The following is a 16,677-nucleotide window of genomic DNA, read 5'->3' on the forward strand; positions in this document are numbered from 1 at the left end:
CCCGCGTGATCATCTGGTGTTATCAAACTCACCTTATCACTTACACGGAATGACACGGAAGAATGACCTACGGTATAATCCTATGGGGAGGGTCTCCGGATGCTGATAGGGTTTTCATGAAGCAAAATTGTGCATTAAGGGTGATGATTGGAGTTAATAGGATGACCAGCTGCAGGCCGTTTTTTAAGAGATATGGCATACTCACAGCTCCATGCTGTTATATTCTCGAGTGCCTCCTATACATTCATAGAAATAAGAATACTCTTCTGAAACACTCCGCTATACACGATCACCAAACAAGAGCTAAAGACAAATTCATAATACCCAGACATCGATTGAAGAGGACGCAGAATAACCACATTTTCCACGGAGTGAGATTGTATAATAAACTTCCAGCTCAGGTTACCTCCCTTCGTTGTGAGGCTTTCAAGAGGATGGTCAAGTCCCTTCTTGCCGAGAATGCTTTCTACTCAATGGATGAGTTCATGTCTCATCGGTTCTAGTCTGTCACATTGTATGTCTATGTGTGTTATTCGTCTGATTGTCTTATACATTTATATGTATATCTTGAAATTTGAAACCTTACTTTTGTATGTATCAAGTCATATAATTGTTTATCTTTTTTGACATACCCTGTAAGATTTTTGAGGGAAATAAATTGATTTGATTTGAAGGTGGCGGTGTGTACAAACAACGTTACGAGAGGGTGTTCAGGGAGCTGGAGTTCACCAAAAGGAGGTTGAGGCAGCAGCACGAGGACGATCTCGAGCAGCTGGTGGGGCTGAAGAAGCAGCTGGAGAAGAAGGTAGGTGTGGGGCTCTCGCTAGAAGCGAGATAACCTTTTGTTGTTTGTTTTTGAGGTTAGGAAAGGAGTAGGTAAGGGGTTATTACTTAGAATATACAGGACGAGTCTTTAACTCCTACAAATATTTCAACAGTGTTTTCTTGAGGTCAAAAGAAACACTTCTTTCCCTAATCATTTTTTCCGAATCGACTCGATTCAAAAGATACAGGCTGTTGAAGAACCTTTAAAAAATGTTATCTCACAAACGATTTTATCGAATGAAATTAATTTCGGAATAATAGTTTTTCGTTTATTTGATAAATCTTTTTCGAACACAAGATATTACCCACGTCTTCCAGTTCTCTCATTATGGCCATTAAGTACCTAAAATACCAAAAATTCAAAGAAAGATGCTCCATTTCCGAGGAATTTGATGTTCAAAAATAAAAAAAATTCAGAGAAATTCGACAAATTGGATACTTTGGCCAAATGCGACTCTTTTCAAAAGATCCACAGATGTGTAGTGTCACAGATTTAGCTAGTTATTATAAAGGAAATTTTGTTTTTTCCATGGGTAGCACAACTCATTATGAAAACTTGAAATGGTTAAATTTTTTCATCAGGGCCAAATCGGAAAAAAGTTTTACTTTTGACCTGAAAAATCTACTGTTGAAATATTTCTACGAGTCAAAGACTCATCCTGTATATATATATATATATATATCTGATCATTTGCAATATTTGCATGCAGTAAATAAAAGATAAATTGCTGAAATACAATCGGCACAAAATGAGTAAAAGGCACAATTTTTTCCCTTTACCCTATACATTTATAAGGATTTGGTTTCTCACATCAGCCAAGAATGTTGAGAATAGAATGTGTGTAAATAGATATGAGGTATTTGCAGAATATAATCATGTATACAGAGTGAGTAAAAGCAGCACAAAATTCATGTAGAGAAAAAGCTCTTTATTAATCTTATAAATCTTCATTTCAAACTAGAACTAGCTGACTAGCTGTCATATTTAGGGGATATTCAGTAAATTGAAGTAAAATGAGAGATGAATTCGCTGAATAGTAAGAAAAGTCGGAAAAATTCTGTTTTAAACTTTTTATTGAAAATATTAATTAAATACATATTTGTACATATAATTTTGAAAAAACCCGTCATGATATTATGTAAGTACATTTTCCATTTAAATTGAACATCTACTTTTTTATTGCAGTGCCTGTTTGTGAGCAAAATTGTTGTTTTATTGTCTACATACAGTTAACTTAGCGAAATTTGAAGTAAATAGGCAATTGCAAAACAAAATCGCCATGCATATCTACTTATAGTACTCAATAATCAATGTACTGATCAATTTATCACTCAGACTCACAACAATTAATTAATTGTTAACAAAATTCTGAACTTTGAGAACGTTACACCAAAATTGACGTGTTGATCATTTGTCATCTTCCAATAACACGTCTAAGGCCCGTATGCACCAATCCCCCTTAAAAGGAGTACTTCTAAGCCTCGTTTAAAGTTAATGGACGCTTAATTTTATTCCCAGTTGCACGACTGTAGCTTTACAGAATCTTAAGTAAGGGGCCCTTAAGTTTTTATATCTAGTGATATTTCAGTTTTTTATTTTGGTGCAACTTCATCCTAGTCCAATAAAGCCATTTCATTGGTTGGCCGGTTGCCGATGATCGTCGTCATTTCATTCAAAGATTATAATCTTTGATTTCATTAGCCTAACTTTATTGTCCTGTCAGTCAGTGTCAAACATATTATTATAATATAATATTATGAAAGAGTAACAACTTTTTGTTGTTGAATTAGCATTCATATTGATAATGATAATGATTGTCAAATAAGTTTATATCAGTACAACACTTTCTTTGTAAGGTCTTGTGTGAATTTGTTTAACTAATGTTGAAGAGGATCGCGAAGAAAATGTCCTTATTGCCTTGTTAGTACGAATACGGTAAATGATTGCCAAGCAAGTGGTGGTATTTTATGAAGGGCACTCAACTTCTCAACAGAAGAAAAGAGTTTGTTGCTAACTATAGTATGATTTGTGACACCAAATTGAGAATTGAAAAAGACTGATGACATTACAATAAAGGCAAAAAAAAGGCTTGGTATTCAGTAATAAATTCATTCAATTTTGAAAATCCATCAAAAATGGTAAGTTCTGCAGCCAGTTGAACCAATTATTTTAGGTTAGAATCCCGCCCTTAAATATTTAAGTGGTCATTACAGGAGAGCTTAAATTTAAGGCTAGCTTTAGCCATTTAAATGTCACTTAACAGTTGGTGCAACGTAATTTAAGTTAAGGGTTCATTTTAAGGGACACTTAACACTAAGTGCGTTTGGTACAAACGGGTCTAACCTAAAGCTACATTCACAATCAATTCACGGGCCGAAGTGCACTTCGGCACGGAAGCTTAGCAGATGGCGTTCTCCGTTACCATTCACAATGAAATTCAAGACAAAATTTCTTGCAAGTTGCAAACTATCACTTCGGCAAGGAATTTCGTGCCGGCTATGGATGATGCTGAAGCTTATGTTTTGATCAGTTACATTTTTGATTCATTAGAGTATTTGGTTCCAAGATTATTGCGAATGCTAAATTTCGTGCCGAAGTGCACTTCGGCCCGCGAATTGATTGTGAATGCAGCTTAACCTGAACTAACCTAACCTTCCATCTCCATCCATCTCTATCTTCAATCTTTGCTGTTGATTCACCCTTCAATATCTCAATGGGGAATTCTCCTCAATTTGGGTTATCACTGCATATGCAAGTTTAAACTGAATAATTATGAGTTTCATTCATGATTTGTTTCAAAATTTAAATCGCTTGGTTTCAAATTTACGATTTGGCAACAGTGCCTGCTAGACAATAAAAAGAACAATGTCCGATCAGCTTGTTTATAAAATAACAGCTGTTGTTGATTTACAGGCGCGTACTTACTGGGAGCCACAACTGCAACCGGCCATAAAAATCCCATACAATTTTACGACCTTCCTCGTTCGCCGCAGACTTCATAGACAGCCATCTTTGTCTATCTCATCAAGATAATGTATTTGTTGTCCTTTATTATCAAGGCATATTTCAGTCGATGTTGCCAACTTGTGCAATCGAAATGAAACGCTTTAAATTTTGAATACCCATTTTTATTTTTCATTTTTATGTGCTTAATTTTTTTTTTTTTTTTTGGGGAATTGGTTGAAATGGTTATTTCAAAATGTGACGTTTCAAAGATATTTCATAAAAAATAAATCATTTTCGTCAGAAGGAGTATTCCCGCTTTGGGCTCCTGTACTACCCTTTCTACTACTGTATTCATCTTTAGACATATCTCATGCGCCAGAATCATGTGATACAATCTTCTTACAGTTGAATGATGCTTACGAAGAAGCTGAAGAACAGAGACAGGTAGTCGGACAGTGGAAGAACAAGGTGCAATAATTGAACGGCGAAATTAACTATCTTAAACTGCTGCTCGAAGAGCAGAACGCAAGAAACAATCTGCTGGAGAAGAAACAGAGGAGGTTCGATTCGGAGACCCAGATGCTAAACGACGAACTGAAAAAAGAGAGGAACGCCAAGGAAAGAGCGGTTCGAGAAAAGGAGGTGTTGATCACAGAGAAATACAGCGTGGAGACTGCGCTTGCGGTAAGTGGTAGTTTAGAGTTTATAAGTGTTTATACCTGGGAAAAGTTAATTAGCCCATTCATCCAGATAACTATGATAAGTTTTGCTCAAAACGCGATGGGCAATGTATTATGGAAACATACAGTTCACGACAAAGGCATTTTACATCATAACCTCTCATTCTTCAGGACACCAGGTTGGAGCTGGACCTCAAAGAGCAGAAGCTGAACATTCTCCAGAGGGAATACGATGAATTAACTTGCGGCGAAAGGACAGAAGAGGAAATAACGAACCTCAGGAGGCAGAAGATCGAGCTTGAGAGGAAAGTGAAGGACCAGGAGGAAGAACTGGACGAACTGGCTAGTCAGGTGCAGTTATTGGAACAGGCGAAGTTGAGGCTGGAGATGACCGTTGAGAGCATGCGGAAGGAGGCCAAGAAAGAGGCAAACCTGAGGGACGAGGAGATGGAGGAGATGCGAGGAAATGCTCAGAAAAGGGTCAAAAGTAAGGTGGTTTCTAACAAAGAAAGAGGGAAAGGCGGTATGAGAGTATATTTCGTGTTATTATGAAATTAAAACTAATTCTGCCAGTTCCATTACGTGAAATCTTAGATTATGTTCCTGAAAATGTGTTATTTCTGCAATAACAGCTCTGGAGGCTCAACTGGAGAACGAACACGAAGAAAGGACTATGCTTCTGCGTCAAAAACACGAATTGGAGCGAAGACTGGCTTCTGCTGCCGAATCCGAAAAGCACGATAGGGAGGGTGATGAGGTGCTGATCAGGAGGCTGAAGAACGACTTGAGAAAAACGAAGGCGTTGCTCAGGGACTGCCAAACGCAACTGGACATGCAAAAAGCTGATGCTCCAGGTAATTTTAATCTTGCTAACTCAATACAACACTCTTGTATATACCTGAGAGGTACGTAGTTTATATTGTTCATACTTTCTTTAGGAAAGAACGTTATAAGGCAATTGAAGAACCAAGTGGAAGACTTAGAGTGCGCCAGGGCCTTGGCGGTCAAGATCAAACAAAGCCTCGAGGCCGAGCTCTCCGACACTCAGTCTCAGCTGGAAGAATCGAATAGGCTGAAGCGAGACGCCGAAGAAAAGGCCAATCACATGGCCAGAGAGAAGGGCGAGCTCCAGTCTCAGCTGGAAGAGAACGAAGAAGAGCTGGCCGAGGTGTTCAAGAAGTACAAGGCAGCCATCCAACAGATGTCGCTGGACCAGATGGCGCTTCAAGAGCAGGTGTCCTTGGTGTCCGAGTTAGAGGTGGAAAGGAACCAACTGAAAGAGCAGCTGACGGAGTTGACCACGAAGCTGGAGAGCGCGGAGTATATGGGCGATGCTTCGTCGAATCTCCTTGCCAAGAGGTATTTCTATCAATTCTATCAAGCTTCTCCGATGAATGACACTGATTTTATCTTCCTTGCAGGAACGAGTTCATGGTGAAGGAGCTGGAGTCCAAGTTGGACCTGGAGCAATCCACCAGGAGCAGGTTGGAGATCCAGATATCCCGTCTGAAGGAATAGGTGGAGAAGCTCCAGTCGGAAGTGACCGCGTGAAAGACGAAAGGAGCAGCAGGCCCAAGACCAGATCAAGAAACTTCAACGGTCCCTCAGGGAAACGAAAGAGGAGCTGAACAACGCCCTATCGAAAGAGATGGAGGCCAGCCAGAGGAAGAAGGACCTGGAGAAGAGGCTGGAGAATCTGGAGACGGAGGCGGCGAGCGAGAGGAACGATCTGAAGTTGGCGAAGAAGCGAATCGAAGATCTGCAGCTGGCTTTGCAGGGAGAGCTTGGGGATAGTGTTTCAGATCATTCCGAAAGGTGGGTGGATGATTTGTATATCGAATTGCGTTAATCGTTATGGAAATATTGGGAGTTTCTTTCAGTCAACAAAATTTCATATATATGTATGTTAATATTCAATTGAAATCTTTGATTTTTGAATGAGTGATTCTTATTATCAAAATTTCAACTTTGCTCCAGTAAAATCGAAAAAAAACCAGCTGATCGCGTACTCTCAGCTGATTTAAAAAAAGGGGTTTCAACTCAGTTAATTCGTCAAAATTTAGTCTCAATGACGTGGATTTTTCATGAAAATATTATACAAATTGTTGATAGCGTCTTCTTCATATCGAAAAGCATAGTTTTCTACTTTGTAATAGCTTATTATAAGGTAATGAGAAAAAATATTGAGATTTATTCATTTCAGTACATGCTCAAATAGGTTGAATTATGTTATTCCAATAATTACAGTGACTATATACACCAACAGTGGCGACAACGGGTCATAAAACTGTCAAAAATCCGCCATGTTTTGTCAAGAACCTAGACGAATAATCATAGAAATATTAATATAGGTTAGAAATTCTATGCAAATACCAGTCATTTTGACGTCCGACAAAACATGGCGGATCAACCAATAGAAAATTAGGCAGCCTATGTCGCCACTGTGGGGGATATATGCTCACTGTACCAATAATAACTCTACGGTGCCACCTGGTGTCACTTTTTGTAACTAGAATTAGTGATTGCATGGAGTGACGGAGAAGATCTTTTGGTCCGCCTAGACTTTAACGGAAGGCGATTTTTGGAAATTTGAGCTGAGCTAAAAAACGGGGTTGCAACTTAGTCATTTTGTCACAATTCACTCTCAATGTGGATTCGTCATGAAAATATATGCGTACTCCATTTAGTTGCCCTGACGACGACAAATTGGCTAGTTCTATTCAGATCGTGACACTTGTTGATATTCATATCAGCGGGTGGTATGCCTCTGAATTAATTCTTATCATTGAATTCATTGCCTCACTGTTTTAGTTGTGATCCTTCTCATTATTCTACCGCATCATTTCTGCCGTGATCTGAACGGGTTCCCAAACTTCTCAATTCGTTACACGCATGTTGCTCGCAATAAGCGGATCGGCGTACTGAAGTAGAGGAAATATGGGACATATGCTATTGTCTTCGTCTGGGTTATATCTGGAGGAGATTGAATCGGATATCGTTTCATACTGGGTGGCGCTCTGTGCTACTGGATAGTACTCAGTAGCGCTTGCCAGTATTGAATAAGAGTCCATCAATTCAAAACGTTTCTCCATCGGAGAAGAAGCTATGTTGCTCTTACGAGGTCAAATGAGACCGAAACCATGGTCAGCATCTGCTTTTCTTCGGTGGAGCGTATATTTAGGGCCCTGACGAAGGCAATTCACATCGTAATACTTGTTGATACTTATATCAACAGGTTGTACGCATCTGAATTAATTCTCATTATTGAATTTATTCCCTCACTGTTTTAGTCGTGATCCTGTTCATCATTCAAATTGTTGACAGCGTCTTCTTTATATCGAAAAGAGTAGTCTGCTACTTTGTCATAGTTCATTATAAGGATTATCAACTGAGAACCTACTCAAATTTTTTGTACTGAAGTGTCTACTTTTATAATTTACTAGCTGAGCCTGCTATAGTGAAGGCTAAGTAATAGGAAGTAAAATGAACTATAAAAAAATTATTTTAGAATAGCATGAAAAGAAGTAAAAAATAATTCATTCAGTAGGTACATATTTATAAAATTGAGGATTTGTCAACACATGAACAGGCTACATACAATTGATAGTGTGAAAAGTATGGTCTTTCGAGATTAATGCTGCAAACAATCAAGGTCGATTAGTTATTATCATTGCGTTTACAATTTGCAAGTCTCACTGAAAATCGCAGAACACTAATTATCTTTTTAACGTTAATGTAATCGCGATGTATACTTATAGTACCTAAAATTAATATACTGATCACTTATCACTCAGACTTACAATAATCAATTAACTGATAACCAAAATGCTCAACTTAAAGAACATTATATAAATCAATATTATTATCGTGTTGGTATCGATTGAAATTCATTCTGGGAGGATTCTGCATATTATGAAACTTTTTAGGGTTTTCACTCCCAATCTCTGAAACAAAATCAATTAAAAAATTGAATTAAACGATTTGCTCCTTCCTAAATTGTTGCACTAATTTACGCAGGAGCAAATCGTTTATGTCATTTTTTTAATTATTTATTTCATTTTTTTGATTGATTTTGTTTGAGAGATTGGGAGTGAAAACCCTAAAAAGTTACAGAACATTATTGTGTTGTTCATTGACATCATTTTCGAACGTCAGCAAGTGACAATAACTTGTCCTTGTAGTTCAGGTTACCCAACATACACTTACGATCGAAATTTGATTTCGTTTAGTTTTCTCAGTTCCCAAGGCAACTTTTTTGAAATTTTTCTTCCGTTAATACCTTCTACGAAGTAGGTATAAGGAGATTTGAAAGAAATGAATAAAATCGGTTCAGCCGTTTTTACGTAATGCGATGACAACGCAAAACCGTGCTCCATTTTTATTTATAATGCTTCATAAAACCTATACTGGTGTGAACATCAAAATCATGTCTCTTGCAAATTGAGACTAACAAATTATATTTTTTCAGTGACCCTAGCGATTCAGACTGCGATTCAGTCGATACATATCTTCCCAACAACAGAGGTTCATCATTTGACGGAAGAAGGTATAGTAAACACCATCTTTTCGAATGAAAGATTTATTGACTGATTCAATTTTTCAACAGATTCGACAATTTGAGTAGATCAAGCACATCCTCCAGCAATCTAGGAAAGGAGGCGTCATTTACCTGAGTAGCGCAGAATCTGTGCCGAACATTTTCTTGGTTCTTCTATCGCAGAGATGGACAAGATGAAGGCACAGACGACGCGAAAGAAGCCGTGACGGAATTTGTCTGATGGAACCATCATTATCGGATGTGATAAAGAAATTGTACTGTATAAAAGTATGAAGGTTATAACCTCAGACCTCTTTAGAGTTCGACAGGAAGATTCAAAATTTTATTATTTATTATGTATCATTTTAATATTGTAATTTTTGTATATATTTCACAGAAAGGTCGTCCGTACATGAGAATCGGTGGAGGAGATTTGTCAATTTGTATGACGAGAATGTATTAAGCATTTCTTCATGAAGTATATTTGCATATAATGCATCGCGAAATGGACTTCTGTTGTATCGTCCACCAATGTGGCGTTTGTTATTCTTGTCACTATTTAGAGGGCTCATTTTAAGAAGTCGTCTATAGTGCCTTTTATGAAGGAGTTGTTCATATGAATTTTAGTTAAATATATTGTATAGAAAATATGTATGTGTACCACTGCTAGCTTTGTATACCTGTATATTTACCATGGAAGTTATTAATAAACGCTCTGTTCAAGGAAAATAGAGGAACCTCTCGTGAAATTAATTAATTAATTACTAGCTCACCCAGCAGACGTTTTTCTGCCTCAGTCGGATAATATTTAGTTATTGGAAGTAAAATTGAAGAGGTAAAAGTTGAGTTAGAATAGTATGAGAAGTGGAAAAAGCTTCTTTTTTAATTTCATTAAAAAATGCACCTTCATCTCAGAATTTTCCGTTTTGATTTTTAATTGGAATACTTTTAATTTTCAATTCAGTATTCCGAGTTTAAGTTGAGTTATGCCACCCTGAATTTAACCGCTCAACAAGAAGCTAGTGCCATAGCAACCGCTGGAGAACGTTCATACACAGAGTCCACATCCAGAGGTAAGACAGCACTCCGTACTTCACTTAGGAACCTCAGTTGCAACCCCTTACTTATCCTATTTAATTCTACCACTCCTGGCAGTACGATTTCTGGCCGGCGTGCAAACACGATGGAAGCAGAAACCACAGTAGAGAACCGTTTCCCAACGCCGCGCTTTCTGTCCCCCCAACCTGCAATACCGTAGTCTTAGCTGGCGAAAGAATCCGTAACACCCGTGGCGCGTTTGAGGACGGATCCTACCTTTTTCTTTCCGTCCGATTCGCTCCGTGAATTCACTTCCTTTGCATATTGCTTTTTTTATTTCATTTCGAAGAAAACCTCCTAAGTTATGTGAAGTAGACTGTTTCTATTCCACCATTTGTACTGCGCTTTTCACTCGACTGATTTTATAATAGTGCCGTTGTGTTCCTTATTGTGAGTCAAAGAATAAAATTTTTGAACTTTGATATTGACGAATGAAAGTGAAAACGCCTCTAGAGGAAGGCAATGAATAATAATAAGAATTAATTCAGATACATACCACTGAATAAGAGGAAATATGGGACATATGCTATTGTCTTCGTCTGGGTTCCAAACTGGAGAGGATGGCATCGGTTCCTGTTCCATTCTGGGTGGCTCTCTGAGATTCTTCATAGTACTCAGCACAGAACACTAATATACACTCAGTATAGTACTCAGTATAGCACGTGCCAGTATTGAATAAGTTTCCGTCAATTCCAAACTTATTACTCCATCGTAGAAGAAGCTATGTTGCTCTGACGAGGTCAAACGAGACCGAAATTATTGTCAGCATCTGCTTTTCTTCATGCTATTTTTGGACGAGGAGCTAAATGCTTATATCCGTACCGACGTTGCCACGTCTACTTCTCATTCTGAAACTGTCAACTTCAGTACTGAAACTTCAACCAGCTGTCGAGCTGTCAGATAGACGTCAAAATAAAATTGTGGAGGTGTTGTGTAGGCAAAAATAGTATATAATTTGGAATATTATTTTACTTTTAGTTAAAATACGTACATTTAAATGCATTATTTTTGTTTTTAATTTGATGGTGGTGTTAGTCCTAGTGATTCCTCAGCCAACAGTGTTAAATGTGCTTTATTAATGCCAGTAATGGTAATGAAAGTATTCAATTATCTGGGAAAAGTCACACAGTATTTTAGCAGGAAGTGAATAATTATGCCATTTTATTGTTGTGTTGTTCGATGTGGAGGCCGAGGAAACAGTGTTAAGTTTTTTTCCTATTCCTGAAGAAATTTCTGTATTTTAGCATAAGAAGCTTCACATAAATTACTTGACGAGGGGACAACAAAATGAGAGCTGACTTATACTAGTTATATTTTTATTTGTACTCATTATATTTATGCTGTTTTTCTTACTAGTTCTATTTTGTATCGATTATATTTTTATACCGTTCCTGGGCAGGAAGACCTAGATTGTTAACCCTTGGAAACATTGTTTTCATTAAAGTTTATTACTACTACTATAGTGTTCCTGTTTTATATATACCTATATTGAATACACCTTTTCTATGAAACAGTGCATCTTTTCAAGAATATTTAATACGACTAAATTACATAATATTATTTATATACATTTTGAGAAAATTTCATTCCATCTCTTATTACCCGTACAAACTCTATAAAAATAAAGGCCAGGAACAATGGTCTACCAGACTCATTCCATATGGATCCAGTATCACAATCCTCAGAAGTATTTTATTACAGGTAGGTCATTATTCCCTTCTCTAAATATACATCAATTCATCTGTGCTAACCCTTTTGTGAAATACTTTCCTCGAATATTTTGTTCCAAATATTTTATAGAGTAACCTAGGTAAAAGGCCAATTATAAATTATTTGTAGGCTGCTAAGCTCTTGAATGCATTCTTATATCTGGCTATCATCTGGGAATGAAATCCGCCACTTCTTGATTTGTTTTCAAAATTTCAATAAATAAGGTACTCTGACTGAAAGAAAATTTATAGTTAATTCAGAAATCTTGATATATGATGATAATAGTTATCATATCAAGTCTTATATCAACTTACTTTTCATATATCTATTACCGATTGCCAAATAAATGTTCTTAGAGTTCTAGATGAAGTTAAATACCACTCTTTTATACCTTGGAACAACGAATATATAGGTCAAATGAGGAGTTTTATATGTAATGACGCTTTTGCTCGCCTCCACAATTTTTGAGAGGCTAGAAGGTTGGAGTTCCCTATAATATTCCAAATCTTTGTTTTGACCGGGAGGGTCTTTCGACCAGGTTCAGTTTTTCAAGTAATGATTCTTCTGATATCGATTGAAATTTATTTTGGGAGGATTCTGCATCTCTTCATAAACTTTTTAGGGTTTTCTGTTCTTCAGTTGTTCGAGGAACGTTAAAGGACCATTATGTTGTTATATGTAGATATATCAGTTTAATTTAACGTTCCGCTCAAAACTTCTTGTTGTTAATGTTGTTAATCATGTTGCAAGTGATTGCAACCCCGTTTTTTGTGTTGCATTGGTCATCTATTCAATACAGATTTATTTTCTGATATAACCATTACCACAATTCCACAAAGAATATTAATGAAAAATGTAAATAATAAACGGTCTCATGGGTTGCGTTCACAAACTTACTCAGAGCAAGCTCTGAGTAAGCTCTGATTACCCGAAGCGTTCACAAACGTACTTTTAGTTCCTCAGAGTATGCTCTCTGAGCGGTGTGAAGTTGGCTGACAATTTCTAGCTGACAGAATCCCGAAGATACCCGAAGCGGCGACGGCCGCCAGTGGCGTACCCCTACTATTATTTTCGCCGAAAAATCGCTTCTGCATTACGAAATGAGATTAGTAGTGGAAATAATATAAATATTTGATGTTTGGCATATATAGATTTGATAATTCGAACAATTCGTTGGAAAAATGAATTTGTTCGATATAATTTTTCGATCAATTGAACTGAAATCGTCTAGGCGCGAAGTTTAATCTATATAACTTCTATGTTTTTATCAGTTTCAAGATGAGATTTTCACTCAGATGATGGTCAACTATTCAGGATTCATAATCCGTAAAAGCCTTTACTTGCACCCCTTGCAAACTACCCTTTTTCGACCCTTTTCCGTATAAAACACCGAATTCGCGATATAAAGCGGCGCAGTCAGCTGACCATAACTTCTATGTTTTTATCAGTTTCAAGATGAGATTTTCACTCAGATGATGGTCAACTATTCAGGATTCATAATCTGTAAAAAACTTTACTTGCACCCCTTGCAAACTACCGTTTTTAGACCCTTTTCCGTATAAAACACCGAATTCGCGCTAGGAAGCGCGCAGTCAGCTGACCATAACTTCTATGTTTTTATCAGTTTCAAGATGAGATTTTCACTCAGATGATGGTCAACTATTCAGGATTCATAATCCGTAAAAAACTTTACTTGCACCCCTTGCTGCAAACTACCCTTTTTCGACCCTTTTCCGTATAAAACACCGAATTCGCGATATAAAGCGGCGCAGTCAGCTGACCATAACTTCTATGTTTTTATCAGTTTCAAGATGAGATTTTCACTCAGATGATGGTCAACTATTCAGGATTCATAATCCGTAAAAGCCTTTACTTGCACCCCTTGCAAACTACCCTTTTTCGACCCTTTTCCGTATAAAACACCGAATTCGCGATATAAAGCGGCGCAGTCAGCTGACCATAACTTCTATGTTTTTATCAGTTTCAAGATGAGATTTTCACTCAGATGATGGTCAACTATTCAGGATTCATAATCTGTAAAAAACTTTACTTGCACCCCTTGCAAACTACCCTTTTTCGACCCTTTTCCGTATAAAACACCGAATTCGCGCTAGGAAGCGCGCAGTCAGCTGACCATAACTTCTATGTTTTTATCAGTTTCAAGATGAGATTTTCACTCAGATGATGGTCAACTATTCAGGATTCATAATCTGTAAAAAACTTTACTTGCACCCCTTGCAAACTACCCTTTTTCGACCCTTTTCCGTATAAAACACCGAATTCGCGCTAGGAAGCGCGCAGTCAGCTGACCATAACTTCTATGTTTTTATCAGTTTCAAGATGAGATTTTCACTCAGATGATGGTCAACTATTCAGGATTCATAATCCGTAAAAAACTTTACTTGCACCCCTTGCTGCAAACTACCCTTTTTCGACCCTTTTCCGTATAAAACACCGAATTCGCGATATAAAGCGGCGCAGTCAGCTGACCATAACTTCTATGTTTTTATCAGTTTCAAGATGAGATTTTCACTCAGATGATGGTCAACTATTCAGGATTCATAATCTGTAAAAAACTTTACTTGCACCCCTTGCAAACTACCCTTTTTCGACCCTTTTCCGTATAAAACACCGAATTCGCGCTAGGAAGCGCGCAGTCAGCTGACCATAACTTCTATGTTTTTATCAGTTTCAAGATGAGATTTTCACTCAGATGATGGTCAACTATTCAGGATTCATAATCCGTAAAAAACTTTACTTGCACCCCTTGCTGCAAACTACCCTTTTTCGACCCTTTTCCGTATAAAACACCGAATTCGCGATATAAAGCGGCGCAGTCAGCTGACCATAACTTCTATGTTTTTATCAGTTTCAAGATGAGATTTTCACTCAGATGATGGTCAACTATTCAGGATTCATAATCCGTAAAAAACTTTACTTGCACCCCTTGCAAACTACCCTTTTTCGACCCTTTTCCGTATAAAACACCGAATTCGCGCTAGGAAGCGCGCAGTCAGCTGACCATAACTTCTATGTTTTTATCAGTTTCAAGATGAGATTTTCACTCAGATGATGGTCAACTATTCAGGATTCATAATCTGTAAAAAACTTTACTTGCACCCCTTGCAAACTACCCTTTTTCGACCCTTTTCCGTATAAAACACCGAATTCGCGCTAGGAAGCGCGCAGTCAGCTGACCATAACTTCTATGTTTTTATCAGTTTCAAGATGAGATTTTCACTCAGATGATGGTCAACTATTCAGGATTCATAATCCGTAAAAAACTTTACTTGCACCCCTTGCTGCAAACTACCCTTTTTCGACCCTTTTCCGTATAAAACACCGAATTCGCGATATAAAGCGGCGCAGTCAGCTGACCATAACTTCTATGTTTTTATCAGTTTCAAGATGAGATTTTCACTCAGATGATGGTCAACTATTCAGGATTCATAATCCGTAAAAAACTTTACTTGCACCCCTTGCAAACTACCCTTTTTCGACCCTTTTCCGTATAAAACACCGAATTCGAGATATAAAGCGGCGCAGTCAGCTGACCATAACTTCTATGTTTTTATCAGTTTCAAGATGAGATTTTCACTCAGATGATGGTCAACTATTCAGGATTCATAATCCGTGAAAACCTTTACTTGCACCCCTTGCAAACTACCCTTTTTCGACCCTTTTCCGTATAAAACACCGAATTCGCGATATAAAGCGGCGCAGTCAGCTGACCATAACTTCTATGTTTTTATCAGTTTCAAGATGAGATTTTCACTCAGATGATGGTCAACTATTCAGGATTCATAATCCGTAAAAAACTTTACTTGCACCTCTTGCAAACTACCCTTTTTCGACCCTTTTCCGTATAAAACACCGAATTCGCGCTAGGAAGCGCGCAGTCAGCTGACCATAACTTCTATGTTTTTATCAGTTTCAAGATGAGATTTTCACTCAGAAGAAGGTCAACTATTCAGGATTCATAATCCGTAAAAAACTTTACTTGCACCCCTTGCAGACTACCCTTTTTCGACCCTTTTCCGTAAAAAACTCTGATATATACAGATTCGATAATAAAATTGGTGCGTTATTAATTAATTAATTAATTTATATTACAATATCTCTAGATGACCACCTGCGAACTATAGGGTTGCGTTCACAAACTTACTCAGAGCAAGCTCTGAGTAAGCTCTGATTACCCGAAGCGTTCACAAACGTACTTTTAGTTCCTCAGAGTATGCTCTCTGAGCATGACCATACTCATACTCTACTCTCGGAGTAAGTTTATGAACACACCCTAGAAGTTCAAAACACGTGTGCGCCTTCTTCCTATTGGATAGAAAGGGGCAATCTTGGCATATCTGATTTACGACATAATGCGCTTGCTTTGAAGATGCCGCTGTGAGCCGTTTGGAATTGGAAGAAAGCTTGTCGTTTTCATGAGGATGGGTAAAACCACAGCCCTCTTAAACACAGTTGTGTTAAGAGGGCTGTGGTAAAACCATATACAGGGTGGGCAAAATTCTTTGTCTACTGAGGGAAACTCGAAAACTATGGCAGCTAGAAGATAACGGATGACTCATTCTCGAGCTCTTTTTCAGAGGAACAAAGAACGGTGAAAACCGTTTTTCAGTTATTAGCAAAAAATTAAATTTTGACGATTTCGAAAAGTTCTCATAACTTTTTTGTCTTTGAAGTTACAGATCTGAAACCTTAACCATTTACAGGCCCTTTTTTAAGCAGAAGCCACTGACAAGCACCAAATATTTTTTCATTTCGAAACATTAGGCGAACTTTCGTTTTTTTAAATGCAAACTTTCAATGAATTTGTCATTTTTGAGTGGGAAAAAAGGTTCTGTTAGTAGAGTCTACGTATAAAAGTG

At 37.6% G+C, this 16,677-nt stretch overlaps 2 protein-coding genes across 2 annotated transcripts in view; one reads left to right on the plus strand and one right to left on the minus strand.

Annotated features, from left to right (window-relative positions):
- Positions 1-117, minus strand: part of LOC123319824 — a 30,603-nt gene extending 30,486 nt beyond the window's left edge. Inside the window, exon 1 of the mRNA XM_044906780.1 lies at positions 33-117. The gene's annotated coding sequence lies outside the window, so the exon portion shown is untranslated. The remainder of the gene's footprint in view (positions 1-32) is intronic.
- On the plus strand, positions 63-9,746 carry LOC123321093 (unconventional myosin-XVIIIa-like). Its single transcript, XM_044908596.1, is given in 10 exon segments — positions 63-417; positions 675-805; positions 4,178-4,456; positions 4,624-4,939; positions 5,085-5,306; positions 5,391-5,811; positions 5,874-6,000; positions 6,002-6,267; positions 8,921-8,998; positions 9,059-9,746. Coding segments are annotated over 10 exon segments (2,262 nt in total). The 3' UTR covers positions 9,126-9,746.
- The last annotated feature ends 6,931 nt before the right edge of the window (positions 9,747-16,677 follow it).

This window comes from Coccinella septempunctata, chromosome 9 (assembly GCF_907165205.1).
Source record: "Coccinella septempunctata chromosome 9, icCocSept1.1, whole genome shotgun sequence".
NCBI lineage: Eukaryota > Metazoa > Arthropoda > Insecta > Coleoptera > Coccinellidae > Coccinella > Coccinella septempunctata.